The sequence below is a fragment of the Arvicanthis niloticus genome, chromosome 5 (genome assembly GCF_011762505.2).
Source record: "Arvicanthis niloticus isolate mArvNil1 chromosome 5, mArvNil1.pat.X, whole genome shotgun sequence".
Lineage (NCBI taxonomy): Eukaryota > Metazoa > Chordata > Mammalia > Rodentia > Muridae > Arvicanthis > Arvicanthis niloticus.
In genome coordinates, this window is record NC_047662.1 from 84,668,026 (window position 1) to 84,684,843 (window position 16,818).

The 16,818-nt window shown below is 45.8% G+C and overlaps 1 protein-coding gene across 4 annotated transcripts in view; it reads right to left on the minus strand.

Moving 5' to 3' along the window:
* Rgs3 (regulator of G protein signaling 3) overlaps positions 1 to 16,818 on the minus strand; it is a 136,122-nt gene that overhangs the window by 105,929 nt on the left and 13,375 nt on the right. Inside the window, exon 4 of one of the 4 annotated variants that reach the window (XM_076934837.1) lies at positions 14,513 to 14,692. In XM_076934837.1, coding sequence (XP_076790952.1) covers positions 14,513 to 14,615 — 103 coding nt within the window. In that variant the 5' untranslated portion in view covers positions 14,616 to 14,692. Of the gene's footprint in view, positions 1 to 12,824; positions 13,017 to 14,512; positions 14,693 to 16,818 lie in introns of those variants that run through there. The other 3 variants (XM_076934838.1, XM_076934840.1, XM_034502415.2) reach the window with 3 other exon arrangements.

Sequence of the window (16,818 nt, forward strand, 5' to 3'; positions counted from 1 at the left end):
GATAAATGATAGGTGTCAGGGCCTAGGAGTTACATAGTTCTTGGTCCTTAACCCTGGAAAACTCTGGATTTCTGCTGGATTGAGGAGAGGAAGAATCTTGAATTCCCTTCAGGTTGACTGGGGAGAGGGAGAAGAGATGGAAGGGGGTGTGGATAGCACCCCAGTGGGAGAGCTGAGACACAAACAGAGCAGGTTCCAGAGTGGAGATAAAAGTTCGATTGGCCCACTCCCTTTGCGTGACTCTCTGCTTCCTGTGAAATCCGATGCTGATGCGATGCCCCAAGCTGCTTTTCCTTCCAGAAACACAGCTCTGGCCAGAGAAGCCCAGTCAGCCTGCTCAGCACAAAGTCATAAACTCACTGTCAGGTCTCCCCGATGAGTTCAGTGACTGTGGGTCATTCAGAAGGGATTCTCAGTTCTCCCTGGAAAGCCAGTGAATTACAGTCTCTGATCTAACACCTTTAACATCCAACCTTGACTGAGCCGCACTGCTAACAAAGCCATCCATCCTGCAGGGCTCAGATCCAACATCCCAGGGACCATGACAAGACGCCTCAGTGTCAGAGCCACAGGGAGGGAAGGCAGGCAATGCTGGCTGGATGTTCACAGGATACTCAGAACTTCACTAAATGCTTCTAGTTGCTTGTGTTCCCCATGGTAACGTTACTATGTTGAATCCTCACTAATAGGCAGGTTAAGTGAAGGCTAAAAGTTGAGCATCCAGGCTACATGATCAGGAAGTGGTTGACATGGGAGCCCTCAGACCCAGGGCATCCACTGTGGCTGGCTCAACATTTGTCTACAAGGTCTTTAATGCTCCCTCCTGTCAAGAACTGGAAATTAGAATTGGAGAGATGTCTGAGTGGTTAAAGGTGTGTAATGCTCTGACAGAGGATCCACATCAGGGGGCTCACAATTGCAAGTTCCAAGGGGACTAGCTACCTTCTTCTGGCTTCTACATGCCCCCCCACACACACATACACTCATACACACACACCTACCCGCTCTTATATGCACATGCCCACACACACACGTGTGCGCACACCCACACACACATGCACACATACATACATACACACACACATGTTTATATAAATAGAGTCTAGTTCAACCTTTCCACTGTAGAGCAGACTTTGTTATTTCTAATTGAATGTGGAAGAATTGACAAGGGGTGATTTCTAAGAACAGGATATAATAGGCATTTTTTTCTTTTTCTTTCCTTTTTCTTCTTCTTCTTCTTCTTCTTCTTCTTCTTCTTCTTCTTCTTCTTCTTCTTCTTCTTCTTCTTCTTCTTCCTCCTCCTCCTCCTCCTCTTCCTCTTCCTCCTCCTCCTCCTCCTCTTCCTCCTCCTCCTCCTCCTCCTTCTCCTCCTCCTCCTCCTCCTCCTTCTTCTTCTTCTTCTTCTTTCTTCTTTCTTCTTCTTCTTCAACAGCCAAGCTAGCTCTTCATGGAATTCTTTGGCCACTAACTTGCTGTCTATCTTTGCCTCCTAGGTAGCCAGACTGTACCAGCAGGTGCAGCTTTCGCTGCGTTTCAGTTGGCACTTCTCTAGTAGCTAACATCAATGGGCTCTTTTTCCAGTGCTATTCATTGTTAGTATATTGTCTTTGGGAAAATGCTTTCTCAAATCGTTTACTCATCTAGGATACATGAAGAACTGCAAAAATTAAATAGCCAAAAAAAAAAAAAAAAAAAACCCTGCTAATTAATAAGTGGACTAATGGAATGAACTCAGAGTTCTCAAAAGAAGAAGCACAAATGGCCCATAAATATTTTTTGAAAGAATTCAATAACCCTAGCCATCAGAGAAATGCAAATTAAAACTACTTTGAGTTTCTGCATCACCCCAGACACAATGGCTGTCAAGAAAACAAAGAACCAACCTTGAACAAGGCCATTTCTAAGGCTCACAGAACATTTTGGAAGAGATGGTGTAAAGAAAACCAGAGCCAGAAGCCAGGGAGGAGAATCTGTGGGACGCCACCTTCTGGGCAATGCACAATCACTATGATCCTGAACTCACAGTGGCTGAGGGTGCCAGCACCAGATCTCCACATCCTGGGCACACAGCAGGCAGGCATGGACAGAAGAGGGGTTCAGGGAACCCCTTCACTTTAGAACCACTTGCTATTGATAGATTCTGGGATATGGGAAGTCGTTGGCTTAGTCAGTGCCCACTGGTGACCCTCCCAGGCTGCAGTGGACACTTCCAATCCAATAGTCATACAGATGGCGCCGGTTAAACTAGATGAGTCCCCAAACCAAAAGTTCTGAGCCTGGGAGAAGGGCAGAGATGGTAGAGACAGACTGACAGGATGGGAGGAAGATTTAAAAAGGCTGAGAGAGAGAGTTGTCAGAATACATTATACACAGGTATGCATGAAGCTAGCCGGTAAGACAATTTATCAGTCTAAAAGAGAAAGACTACACAATAAGAAAAAAGAAGCCAAAGGTGGGCAGAGGTGTGAGAAAGGGGAGCCTTTATTCGCTGCTGTGGTGTGTGGAGTCGTACATCAGTTACAGAAATCATCACAGAGGCTTCTGACAAAGTTAAAATTAGACCTGCCAGGTGACCAGCATACCTCCTAGGCACGCACCCAAAGGACCCTGCCTCCTACCACAGACACACTGGCAGAGCTGCTGGTGTGGCTGTATTCACAATAGCAAGGAAATGAAATCAGCCCAGATGCCCACAGGAGAGGCACAGATAATGAACACATGGCACGTGTGCACACTACAACTGTGCTCAGCCAGAAAGAAAAAACAAAATTATGAAAATTGCAAGAGAATGGGTGGATCAGGAAGCCATTCCACAGGGTGCCGCAACCAAGACTCAGAAACACGCGCTCCTTCTCACGCACAGCTGACTTTCAGTGCTCGTGTGTGTGTGTGTGTGTGTGTGTGTGTGTGTATGTGAATATATATGTGAGCAAGTGTGTGGACATAGGCCATGAAACTGGTACAAGCACCATAAGAAAGGACAGAAGAGGAGAAATGGAGCAGGCCACGGAATCCACGTGGCTCAGGATGGAGGGACACCGCTGTAAGAAGGGAAGGGAGGGCTGGAGAACCAACAAAATAAAATTTATGTTAAAAATGTCATAATGGAACCTAACACTCTACACATGATTTTAAAAATAAAAACATCTTAGAAAAAAACATACACATAAGTAAATAAATAAATAAATAAATAATATGCCTACCAGATGGCCATCAGCATGGCTCGGTGGGTAAAAGTGCTCGCCAAGTGACACTGACAAGCTGAGTTCAGTCCGCAGAGCCCACAGTGCAAAGAGAGAACCAGCTCCTGAATATCGTCCTCTGACCTCTATACATACTGCAGCATACACAGATTCTCTCTCTTCCTGTCTCTCTATCTCTCTGTCTCTCTCTGTCTCTGTCTCTCTCAACCACCCCCCACCCCATCCCATATATGCACACACACAATAATAACATTAAAAGTTAATTTTTTTTCAAACTCTCAGAAAATCCTGTGTCCGTCTTAAATTGGCTCTCCATCCTTTTCTGGGGTTCTTGCTCACTCTCACACTTGCGAGGCTCACTCAGCTGCCTGTGGCCTGTGCAAACTCAAGCAGCCCCATGAAGAGAAAAGTGAAGAAAGACAGAAGCCTCCTGACAATGGGAGGCCGCCTGCCAAGAATCACGTGACAAGCCCTCCCTGCCCTGTAATACCTTCAGATAACAGAGTCCCTGGCTAACATCTTGGCTTCCAGCCCTGTAAGAAACCCTGAGAAAAACCATTCGTCTCAGCTACTTCCAAACTCTCGACTCACAGACATGGCCAGATAGAAGTTGTTCATTTTAGCTAATAAACACTAGGATAAATTGTCTCCACAAATTAGAGCAATTAAGTCTGATCTCAATTCTGAGACCATTTTTCAGTTTTAAGAACTGAAGAAAAAAAAAAAAAACAGTGTTAAGAAATACTGTTATATATAAGAATGGAAGTTTTTTGTTTTTGTTTTTTTTTATTTTGAGGTCTTTGATTTTTTTTCTTTTTTCTTTTTTACATCCTGACTACAGCCCACCCCTCCTCCCAATCCCCCCCTCACTCAGCCTCTCCCTTTTTCCCTCTCAAGAGCCTATAGAGGAGCTGAGGAGACTGCAGATAGACCACTAAGTCACCCAAACATGAGAGCCAGAGTTCTGATTACCAGAGTTCACATAAAAAGCCAGGCAGTCATGGCTGCCACCTGTAATCTCAGCACTCTGGAGGCAGAGACAGAATTTCCCCTGGCAAGCTAGCTAACTAGACGAGCCAAATTCTGTGAGCATTCGGTTCAGCTAAAGAACTTGCCTCAATTAAGTAGAGCACAACTGAGGAAGGCAACCAATGTCAAATTGGCCTACATACATGCACAAACACACACACACACACACACACACAAACATGCTCACGCCAAAAAAAAGTTGATTGATTGTAACTATTCCTGCTTAAACTATAGAGTGTAGAACTGTCCTCATTAACCCCAGGACAACTTTTTCTCCTCATAGTAAATGGGCTTTCACCATGCTTATGTATACACACTGCTATTGTATGTAGAAAATTCATGTTATTCTGCCTTTTGTGATTTTTTTTTTGCCTTTTTGTGATTTTTTCCCTTTTATCTTACTATAATTTCTTTCTTTCTCACTTTCTTATTTATGTTTATTTTTTTGAGGTTTCTCTGTGTAGTTCTGACTGTCCTGGACCTCACTTTGTAGATCAAGCTAGTCTAGAACTCAAAGATCCACCTGCCTCTCCTTTCAAGTGCTGGGATTAAAGGTGTGTGCTACCACGCCCAGCTTATAATTATTTTTTAAGTCATATATAAAAGTCACATGGTTTTAGTCTGATAATGTCTACATTTTATAAACTACTCAGTAACCTTATCTGTTCCACCCAACTTGTTTTTGAAGATCTGTTTATTTTTAAGTGCACTGGTGTTCTGCCTGAATGTCTGGTCAGGGCACTGGATCCCCTGGAACTGTAGCCACAGACAGTTGTGAGCTGCCATGTAGGTGCTGAGAATTGAACTTGAGTCCTCAGGAAGAACAGCTTGTGTTCTTAACCACTAAGCCATCTCTACATTACAACTCTTTGTAGTTATTCTATAATGATGGTTATCTCTTACACACACTCTTACAACTTTACACCATACCGCACCATGGAAATTATAATTTATTTTCATTAAGTTTTACATTTGTGGTACTTTTTAAAGTGATCAGATAACACTTCCCCCAAAGAACAAATTTAGTGCACAGAACACAAGACAGGAAGCACGGAGCCATGAACAAAGCACAGGCTTTGGAGCCCATGAGCCCTGGAGTGACTCGGCTCCCCAGTTTACAGTGGGAACTGTCAGAGTAACAATCTTCCAGCTCACACGTGAAGTACCTGGTACACAACAACACTCCCACTGACATGGCAAGGGAGGAAGGGACAAGAAAAGAGGCATACAGAAAACATCTTAGGGGAGAGGCGTGAAGATATGGCTCAGTCACTCAGATTGCTTCCTGTTCTTTCAGAGAACCCAGGTTCATTTCCCAGCACCTACATCAGCGAGCTTACACCTTCCTGTAACTCTAGTTCCAAGGGATCCCACGCTCTCTTCTGACCTCTGCAACCACATACATACACATGGTACACATAAACTCATGCAAGCACACACACTCGTACATAAAATAAATAAACAACATTTTTTTTTTTAAATCTCTGGAGCCAGAAAGATGGCTCAGTGGGTAAGGCATTTCCTGCCAAGACTGAAGCCTGAGTCTGACGTAGGAGACCCACACGGTAGAAGGAGAGAACTGACTCTCACAAGTTATCTTCTGATCTTCAGATGTATGCTATAGTATGTACACACACACACACACACACACACTCACACACACACACACACAAATAAATGTGAAGACTTTTAATATGTCAGAAAAATGAGGAAAAATCCATCAGGGACATCAGTTTGGGGGATAATAAGCTCAATAAAGGAATCTAGAAAAGCCAGGCAAAATATTTAAAAGCATCCTCATGCAACTGAAAGGAGATGTACAGAATACGACAGGAGGTGGGGTGGCAAATGCAGGTCTCTGGAAGCCTGGTGCTTTCCCAGACTGACTTTTCCCTGGGGTGTCTCTGAATTCTGGTGATGAGGAGACCAAAATTCAGGAGATCAAAGATGAGGTTCTTTTGAACTTTTACTTTTTGCACGGAGACCCTAAAGGGCTGCTCCTTTGGAACAGGGTGAACCAAAACCAGAAACAGATCCTCACAGAATGGCAGCTCAATTTCAAATAGTCTCAGTCCCTAACACTGACTCAAGAGCCAGGCATGTGGCATGCACCTATCATAAGTTCAAGCTCAGCCTGGAATGTGCAGCAAGTTGGCACCCAACTTGGGCAACATACTGAGACACTGTCTATAAAATGAAACGCTAGCCTGGACTGCTAGTGACTCTAGCACCTGACCAGAAAAAGACAAGACGTTTTTGTAAGCTCTGAACTATGAGAAAAGATAACACCTCCATGGTTGCCTTTTGAGGTGGATTCTAAGCACCCGAAGAACAAAGATCCAGTTTGGAAAGACAAAGGATAGAAAAACACAGGCCAGGCACAGGCTGAAGACCTCATACCTCATAATGAAAGTTTCTACTCTGCAGAAAAAGAAGAATTACAACAAATCCATATATTCTTAACTTCAACATTTATAAAGGAAAGGCTGACAGTGATAATGGCAAGAGGTTGACAAGTTTACATCTACAGTAGGAATCGACATCCTTCTTGGTAACTGACAGAATAAACAGATAGAGAAAATAACAAAGATGCAGACCACTAGGCCAACACGATGAGCAAGCCTGACCAGTGCTGACACACAGGGAGAATACTGCACCCACCCACTGCAGGAGTCTCTTCAAGGACATGCAAGGCTCTGTGATACATGATGCTCTGCTGGGTGAGCAAGCAAATCCAGTGAATTGTGAAGACCGGAAGGATGCAGAGAACAAACCACGAAATAAACAATGAAAACAACGCCAAAGCTGGGCTCAGTGGCCCCTGTCTGTGATTCCAGTATTCGGGAGGCAGAGGCAGGAGGACTGTCCATTTGAGGTCTGCCTAAGATATATAATGTAGTAATAGCTTATCTTAATTAAAAATATGTGCTGGCCATGTGTGAAGACCAAAGTTTGGATCCTTGGCACCCATGTAAAAGCTAGGTGCTTGCCAGAGTTATAGTGTGTGTGTGTTTATGCACATGTGCATGCACACATGCCTATACAGGCATTTTATATAAATCTGGGGATGGTTTTTTTTTTTCCCCTTTTTTATTTTGGTTTTTTCGAGATGGGGTTTCTCTGTGTAGCCCTGGCTGTCCTGGAACTCACTCTGTAGACTAGGCTGGCCTCGAACTCAGAAATCTGCCTGCCTCTGCCTCCCAAGTGCTGGGATTAAAGGTGTGCACCACCACTGCCAGGCAAAAAAAGTGTAGCCCTGGCTGGACTCGAACTCGTGATCCTCCTGCCTCTGCCTCCTTCAGCAAATTCTACCGGCATGCACCACCACAACCAGCTGGGGATGTTTTTATGTGTATGCCATACACCATAGTAAGAAAGACTGGGGAAGAAGATACAGGGAAGAACTGAAAAAGAACGAGGAGCTAGCAACAGACGGCAACACTGAGGAATTTCACGATCCTCCCAAGCAGATGGGCTACAAATGACAGGAAAACACCCAGCGCCCAGCGCTCTGCCCAGCAAATTATGTGCTCTAGAGAAATGGATGGGTTTTCTGAGCCAAGTCTAATGAGTCTGCCAGGCTCAGAGCAACAAGGCTGGAAACAAGGGCTGATGGAAGTTGGCAGGGACATGTCAATGGCCTCCAGTTCAGAGCCTGACCTTGTTCTGCCCAACACAGAGAGCAGCTGGTGGGCAACTGTCCCGAGCTTCATTCTCAGTACAAAACCAGATTCATTTTCTCTGTGGTTTCAAAGAGAGGCCGTGGAGGGGGAGAGCAGGGCCTAGTTAATGCTGCTACTACAACAAACATTGAAAAAGAAGGAACGGGCTAATGAATGTGTGCCGGTCCTCACAGTCCTCTCTATCTCCAGAAGCATGTTTCCCTCTGATGGGCCAGGCTCCAGGTATGTCTCTGGACTGAGCCTACCTTGGGACTGTTCCCATAGCTGTCAGTTTCAGGTTCAGTGGGAGGGAAATATCTAAAGAGAGATGGGTGGTCTCACCCATGCCCATAGCTGCCTTCATCCTTCAGAGCACATGCACTGGCTGCCCATCGTCTCCCAGCCCAGATGTTGGGGGCTGACTTTTAGCAGAAAGCGGCTATCAGCTTTGCAGCCATCTTGAGCCATATACCCTGACATGAGACTTGGATTACAATAGCCTACAACAGCTGAGAACACTCCGATAATCTTGGTTTAGATACCTTGAGATTAAAGGTGCGTGAGATTAAAGGTGTGTGAGATTAAAGGTGTGTGACTTAAGAGTGTAACCTAGAGATCAGATTTAGAGGCAAGACCTATGGGCATGATTAAAGGTGTGACCAAAAGTCATGGCTTAGAAGTGAGACATATAAAAGGCAGAGGCAGACGGTAGAGAATCAGACACTTTAGAGAGAACAACTTGGAGTTAGTTATTAGACATTAGGCACTTGACACTTGGAAGAAGAAACTTGGAACTTGGAGGCACTAGGGACTAGGAACTCAAGACTTGGGACTTGGAGAGAAGAAGAAAGACTGAAGAATAAACGGGATTGAAACACACTCTGTCTGGTCTCCATTCTTCGAGTCCGTCCTCACTCTCTCTCTTGCTGAACCCCGACCCGCGGACCGGAGCGGCAGCTTGGGCCGGGATACAGTGGCCGCCAATCGCGGGGCAGCCCAGGCCTCAACATTTAGCTCGGTCCTCAACACCCAGATACCCTGGAGGAAAGGCAACCTGTGCTCTCTCCTGACCGTTCGCCATTTCCAGGCTGCTAGAGGCTGCAGGGAGAACAGTAACTTGTTCAGAGACAACCCAGGCAGGTCAGTGATATGATGTATGGGGCAAGCTAAAAACTTAGCATCCTTTCAGGATGTTCTGTATGTACCCAACATTTTTGTGAATTGGAGTTTTTGATATAAAATAATTGTACCTAAAGTTCATCTAGAAGTACCACGAGCATAGAACAACCAAAATAACACTGAAGAATACAGACAAAGGTTTGCACTTTGAGATTCCAAAATGTTATCACAAAGCTACAGTAATCAGGCCTCTGTGGTGTGTGGATGGTGACAAAGTAGCGGACTATGAAGCAAACCAGAGGATCCAGAAATAAAACCACATTTCCATGACCGCTTCAAAAAAAAAAAAAAAAAAAACAACTCTTATTGTTAATTGTGATTATGTGTGCATGTGGTATACATGTGTGCACCTGTGTGTGTACATGCAGAGGCCAAAGAAGGATGTTAAGGTGCCCTCTTTTATTGTTCCCCCTGTATTGTTGCCCTGAGATAGAGTCTCTCACAGACCCTGGAGTTTACATATTTTATTGTGGTTCTGTGTTGTGTTACATTGTGTTGTATTGTGTTTGTTTAAGACAGGATCTCTATATGTAGTCCTGGCTGTCCTGGAACTTGCTATGTAGACAAGGCTGGCCTCAAATTCACAGAGATCTGCCTGCCTCTGCCTCCGGAGTGTTGTGATGAAGGTGTGTAGACCATGCCAGTCTTTTGTTTTTGGCTAAGCTGGTGGCCAGCAAGGCTTAGGGATCTTCTAACCTCTGTGTAATAGCCCCACCCCCCAGTGTTATGAAGCACATGATGGGACTAGGAAACCAGCTTCTACAAGTTGTTCCCAGACCTCCACACTTGTGCTATGGCAGGCACATGTGTCCACACATACAAAAAAAATAAATGTAAAGACTACTTTTAAGTGAAGTACTCTCATGTGTTACAATGTGAGCATTCCTTGAAAGCACAGTGAAAAGAGACATTCATAGAAAAGCACACATGATTCCATTTACACAAAATTCCCCCCCCCCCATAGGTATATGTAGCGAAGCAGAAAACACAGTAACGATTGGTGGGGGTTGGAAAGAATGGAGGGCCAGGAATGGAAAACAATAAGCTAAAAGGTACAATGTTTATTTCAAGGGTGATGAAAATACTCTAAAATTGATCATAGTGATAATTTCGTAACTCTGTGAATAGACTCAAAACCATAAAGTTGTACATTTCCAGTGAGTGAACTGTGTACATTATGAGTTATATCCCTGTAGAGCTTTTACCAAAGAATTAACAAATACCCTAATCAAAATAAGAGGTGCGACCCTGGAAAATACAGCCACGAACGTCTGCTAACACTTCTTCAAATTACACCAAATCACTCTAAAGAAGGACTAGTTGTCCTGGCCTCATCTTGTATGCACCTTTCCTTTGAAGTTGGCTAAGGCTCATGACCCCCACTCTGTGTGTGTGTGTGTGTGTGTGTGTGTGTGTGTGTGTGTGTGTGAGAGAGAGAGAGAGAGAGACAGACAGACAGACAGACAGACGAGACAAAGAGAGACTCTTCCTATAGGGAATTCTGACGGAAATATATTTTTTTTCTTTGTGCTTCCAGAGATGGCTCCACCTCCTTTAAATGTCAGCAGCATCGTCATCAGGTTCCTCCACAGTAAAACTCACCGTTGAAGGGCCCAGGGGCTACCTGGCGTGTTGGGGAGAGACCAAGGAACTAAGAAAGTTACCAAAGATATCTGCATCAAATGGTACCTACACTGGCTGCAAAACTGACCTGGAATCCATAGCTTCCAAGTCGGGATCCTGTTCAAAATACCTCTAGGAAGTCTTTAAGGTTAGAGCCTCAGGATCCACTCATAGTTATTAAATCATATTCTCTGGGAACGAATCCTGGGGACCTGTGTGTTTTCAAGGGCCCAGTGGAGTAGAACATTTGCCTAGTGTTGGGGCCCTGGGTTCAATCTCCATTACCACCACCACAACTAAAAGTCAAAAAATGCCTCAGGTCGGGTTTGGTAACTACTAACAGGAATCACCATGAATCCATGAGCAAAGAGCATTCGGTGCCCAGTGACAATTGGCAGCCAACAATAATGTCGCCATGGCAAAGGGTGCCCCAGTAAACAGAACTATTGCAGGAAACATTTCTCACGCATTCAAATTAGTGTCAAAAAGATCCAAGAACAAGCTGCATTAAACGAGCAGGCGGTTCCCCTTTTTTCCTAGTTCCTGCCTGCCTCCTACACTCAGGTGACAGTCACAGGTCTAACAACCAATTCATTTGATAGCCATCATGCCCAACCGGAAGCCACAGCTAGGCTGGAGGAGCCACGCCCTGCTGGCACTGGACCCTCCCCTCCTCCAGTCTGGAAGAGACTTTAGTTGACCAAAAGACCACAGAGAAGGTCTTTTCTTTGCAAAGAAATCTTCACGTCACACCAGCAGTGAAAGGGTTGTTTTACGAAACTGTACACACAGAACCGTGTGGACTTTGTTAAGAGTAGGAAGGAGCTGTTGAGGAGACCTAGAACATAGAGTAAAATGGCTTTTAAACTCTTGAATGGGGACCTGGAAAAGGTGATAGCTCTCTGATCCTCTCTCATCTGGAAATCTCCCTTGTTCTGCAGAGCCCTGTGTCCCCCTGGAGTTAAAAGGACTGGCTTGCAGGGTTTGGGACAGTAAATGAAACAATGCAGGTGACACACTGGGCACACAGGTGACACCAATGAGCGCTCAACCAACGGGTGCCTAGTGAATTTCTCTTTTTCGGTTTTCCAGCACCAGAAGCGGTGAGGTCCAGCTGCCAAGCTGCAGCCGGTTTCCAGGAATCCACCCACTGTGCTTCCATTACTCCCTCTGCTCCTGGGCCCAGAGGGGCTCCAGCTGGGAAGAGCCGAATGTACTGTGCTGGGATAACCTGAGAGCAGGGAAGCCGAGAACCCTTCTGGAGGCCTTACTCCGTGTGTGCTCTGCCTTTGAAAGCTGGGTAACATCCGGTTCTGCCGCAGTAACCACTCCAGCTTCATAAAGAAGTTTTATATGAGTTACAACAGCATTGGCTTACCGTCAGGTATCAAGCCCACAGCGGGCTAGAGAGAAACTCTCCTCTCAGCTTTTCTCACTCTGCAGAGGAGGAACACGCCCCTCCTGACAGGGAGAAAATGAAGAGCTGTTCAGAGCTGTGTTCTGGGGAAGAGGTACAATCTTTACCTTGAAAGGCCAGGTTTGCACAGACCTTTGGGACAGCTGCTGGCTGTCTGGGATTTGGAGGAACAGAGAGTCTGCAACTTTGGGGCTTATAGGGCCTACTGCCCTTTTCTGTTCCCCCTAGCCTTCATAATCTCCTAAGATCTGTCTTGGAGAAGACTGCCTCCATCCACACTGACTGTGGGTTAAATATTCAACGAGAGAAGTTAGATACCGCCTCCAAAGGGGACCTGAGCTAACCCTTCTATCTAGTCCCTGTGCCAAAGGAACCGGTTGACTGAGCTGTCTCGGACAGAGTAAACTAGACCCTGATTTAACCTGAGTGCTGGCTAATGGGGAGCTCCGTGGTTACAAGGCAGGCCTCTCTGAAAGATGAACTGGGGCATGATTATTCCAGCCAAGTGAGGCAGAACCAACTGCAGCTGGCAGCAGCGGCCGGGCAGCAGGTGGTGTCCATTGACTCGCTCAGCCTGGAGGAAGGGGCCAGAGAAGGTGTCCGAATGGAAAGAGCACCTGCTCGCAGCCTCCCTCCTACAGTGGGGGCTTGCCTCTCTGGCTCCGATTTCAAGGAAGCAGTCCATTGGCAGCCTGGCCCAGAGGCACTTACCAAAGGTGGTGAGATAGAAGGACAAGTTGGGGTGGGCGCGCCGGCTCCCGAGGGAGACGCGGTGCAGGGAGCGCTCCATGGCGTCCCTGTTGCGGCCAGGACAGGAGGGCCTGTTCCCAGGCGGTGGTTATGTGGGTGCAGGTAACCCAGGCAGCAGGGTCAGCCTTTCTGCACCTCGACAGCGTCTCCCGGGCGGGCGGGCGGGATCCGGGGCCCAGCCGCTCCGCGCGTTGGAACTGCCGAGCGCGCCAGCCCCTGATTGGCCCGCGCTGGTTTGAATGGGGAGATTTCCACCTGACTTGGCTGACGCGGGCCAGATCCGGGGAGGCGTGGGCTTCAGGAGCAGGGAGGACTGCCACCAGCCACTAGAGGTGGCTCCTTTCCCTGGTGATCCCGCAGGAGCCCTAGATCCAGCAGCCACACTTCAAACTGTAAATGTTAACCCCACTGTGGCTCCGCAGCCTGACTTGCCCACTTGAGGAAGCTTGGCCTGCTCGACCAGCTCCCCCAGGCTGCAATTAGTTAGGTTTGTAACCGGCTTTGAAGCTCAGACCTGTAATCGCCAAATCAACCTAGAGCAAAGGAGTGTCTGCTCTCCGGAGTGGTCCACGAGAGCATGCGATCCGGGAACACGAAATTGCACATAGACAGACTGCTCAGCACCAGGCTGCAACCTGGATTGCTCTCTTGAGCCTTCTTTTGCATGAGAGCAGCCTGGCACAGATCCAGAGAGGAGCAGCTTGCTCCATACTGCCTTGGGGCTTCCCATCTGCAGCCTGGCGCCATCAGACAGAAGAACAAGCCTCGCCATCTGCAGACATAGTGCAGGGTAGGGCCTTTCAATCTTCCCAACCTGGCACAGGAAAGCAGATAGAAGGAAGGTCGATCTTTGCATGGATTTGTCGGCAAACATTCATGAGACACCTCAAGGGAGCGGCTTCACACCAAGACATCTGCTCTGTAAATCTTACTGCCACTGTGGGAAAGAAAGCTGTTGGTCTCATGTAAACCTAAAAATGGGATGTGTTAAAGTTTGTTGCTGGTCCCCTGACTTCATTGCCAGTGAATATTTGTGGTTCTGTGAGCCACACAAGATGGGGCTGGGGTTGGGGGGGAGAGGGTGGATGCAAAAAAAGTATATAAAGTGCCAGGAGCCGAGCTGAGCAATTCACACATGTCGTTTAGACTTCACAGTAAGCCGAAAAACTATTAGCTCCAATTTGCCAGGAAGAAATCAGACGGGCAGACAGAAAGGGAAGGCAGCTTGCCCAAGATTGCAGAGCTAGAAACAAGGAGAGCTGAAATTTAAACTCAAATCTATCGGCCCCAAAGACCATTAGCCTTTGTTCCTCCATGACCTCCACACATGCCTCATGGCCAAAAGCAGGGATGGGCCACAGACCTTTATGAGGACAAGAAATTGGGTATCATAAATTCATCTGGCCAGGAGAGTGAGTTGGGGTGGGGAGAGTGAAGCAGACACTGGAGAACTCTACACCTGAGGTTAGCTAATACATGGTCAAGTGCAAATGAGCCACATACCGTAAAGTCCATTGGATTATTTGAATCCTTCTATTTTGTGAAACCTGTCTCGCCTGTCACCTGCACCACATCCCGGAGCCACGGACACTACGCTTAGCAGGAACAGCCCACCCTCCTAGCCCTAACCCACTGGCAGATGGATTTACCTGCACCCTCCACTTGGGCATGCCTGATCCTCCTCCTAGGTGGGTGAGTCTGGGTGCAGGCATCTTTTCTGGACAAGGAAGTTTCCTGACGTGGCCTCTCCATCCAGCCAGAGAAAACGGACAGCTCCAGCTTCAAACAATGGATGTAAACAAGGGACTGAGTTCCAAAGTGCTGCAGACCTGCAGGAGCAGAGCAGACATTAGATATGCCCCCTGCAAGGAGTGTTCAGTCCCAGTGAGAGCTGTACAAAATGCATCGTGCACCTCATATAAATATGCATTCTCTCTATGTGCGATACACGTATGCACACACGCATACACACATACTATACATGCTCCTGATGCACAAGAGCACACATATATACCATACATGTGTATACAGAACTCACTTCAATATACCACATGAGGAGAGGGGAAAGAAGAAGAAGAGGAAGAAGAAGAGGAAGAAGAAGAAGAAGAAGAAGAAGAAGAAGAAGAAGAAGAAGAAGAAGAAGGAGGAGGAGGGAAACTGGAAGATTGTCAGTGCTAAAAAGATAAACAAAAACAAAAGCCAAATAAACTTAGCAACAGAAAGCTGCCAAGCAACCAAATGTAAAGATGAAAACACAGACAGGAGCCTCCGAGAGCTGGCTCAGTGGTTAAGAGCACCAGCCGCTCATCCAAAGGCTCTGGGCACCCACATAGTGACTCATAACAGGCTCTAACTCTGGACTCAAGGGATATGATGTTCTCTTCTGACCTCTACATGCACAAGGCAAAATACATGGTACATTTACATGCAGTGAAAACACCTATACACATAAAATACATCTAAACCATAAAATAAAGACAGAAATTAATGAAATAAAAAACACACCATAGAGAAAAATCTATAAAAGGTGGTAAAACTGGGCCAAAATGCTCTCAGTTTTGATACATTCCTTAGAAAGTAAGTCCATTTTAATATGCATTTCCAGGTTGTTTTTTTTTTTAAATATTGACAACTAATTTAAATAGGCTATAGGCCAAATAAAATAATGTATCTGTGCCACACTACTTGTTTGCAATCTCTGCACAAACCAACCTGATTTACAAATATGTAAATGCAGAAATTCTAAATATGCACAAGCCAAAGCCAACAGTTTGTTCACGGTCAAGTGATATTTCTTCCAGGGATGCAAAGGTGGTTTGAATTTAATGAGTGTATTACTCGGGGCTTGGCAAACTGCAGCCTAAGAAGCCAAATCTGGCTATCAACCAGCCTGCATGCAACAGGTGAACTAAGGATGGATTGTACACTTGCAAATGGTTGGATACCAATAAAAGCAAATACGTAGCTTTCCTGGGCTTGGTACAAGCCTGGGATCACCAGCACTAAAGCAGCTGAGGCAGGAAAACTACAAGTTTGAGGCCAGCCTGAGACTACATAGTATAACAGGCTATCTCAAGCAAGTAAATATTTTTCTATTGCCACTGAAAAAGGTATAAATATGTCTAACTGAAAAACAAGTTAAGGACCAGCAGCGTAGCTCAGCAGCGAGCACCAGCAGCGTAGCTCAGCAGAGAGCACTTGCCTAGCATGTGTAGCCCAGGCTCAACCCTGAATAAAAAGTTAAAAAAAAAATTGTTAAATACATGGCAAATATTAACAATAGCAAAAACTTACAAACCAATAAAGACAAGTGAGACAAATGCATCAAAGAATGTGAATTATCGTTTTATAAGAAATATAACTAATACATAAAATATTAGGTTCTAAAAATAAAAAACCGAAGTCATCTGATCCTATATGCCTTCAGGAAGCCTATATTGATATTTGAAGCAACTAAGGTGCAAGTTGTCACCTGAATCAGGTTGCTAAGTGGGTACACGAACAGTGGAAAAATAAGGAGCCAACTTCCAGCAAGAGATCCACTTTAAAAAGCCATCTCTCAGGCTGGAAAGATGGTCAGTGGTTAAGAGCACTGGCTGCTCTTGCAGAGGTCCTCAGTCCAATTCCCAGCAACCACATGGTGGCTCAAGACCATCTGTAACGAGATCCAATACCCTCTTCTGGTGTGTCTGAAGACAGCTACAGTGTGCTCACACACATAAAATGAATAAATAAATCTTTGTTTTTGATTATCCAAAGGCTTTATGTATTTGGTAATAATAACAAGATGCCCATACAATTAGAAGTGTGACCCAATACCCAACCTAGATATATCAACTACCTTTGACTGGCGGAGACACATAAACATCTGCCTCCATGTTCGCCTCTCTCTCCAATCTTTTTTTTTTAAGCCATCTTCCACATCAACTTCTATTGCTCAACCAAAATAGACTAG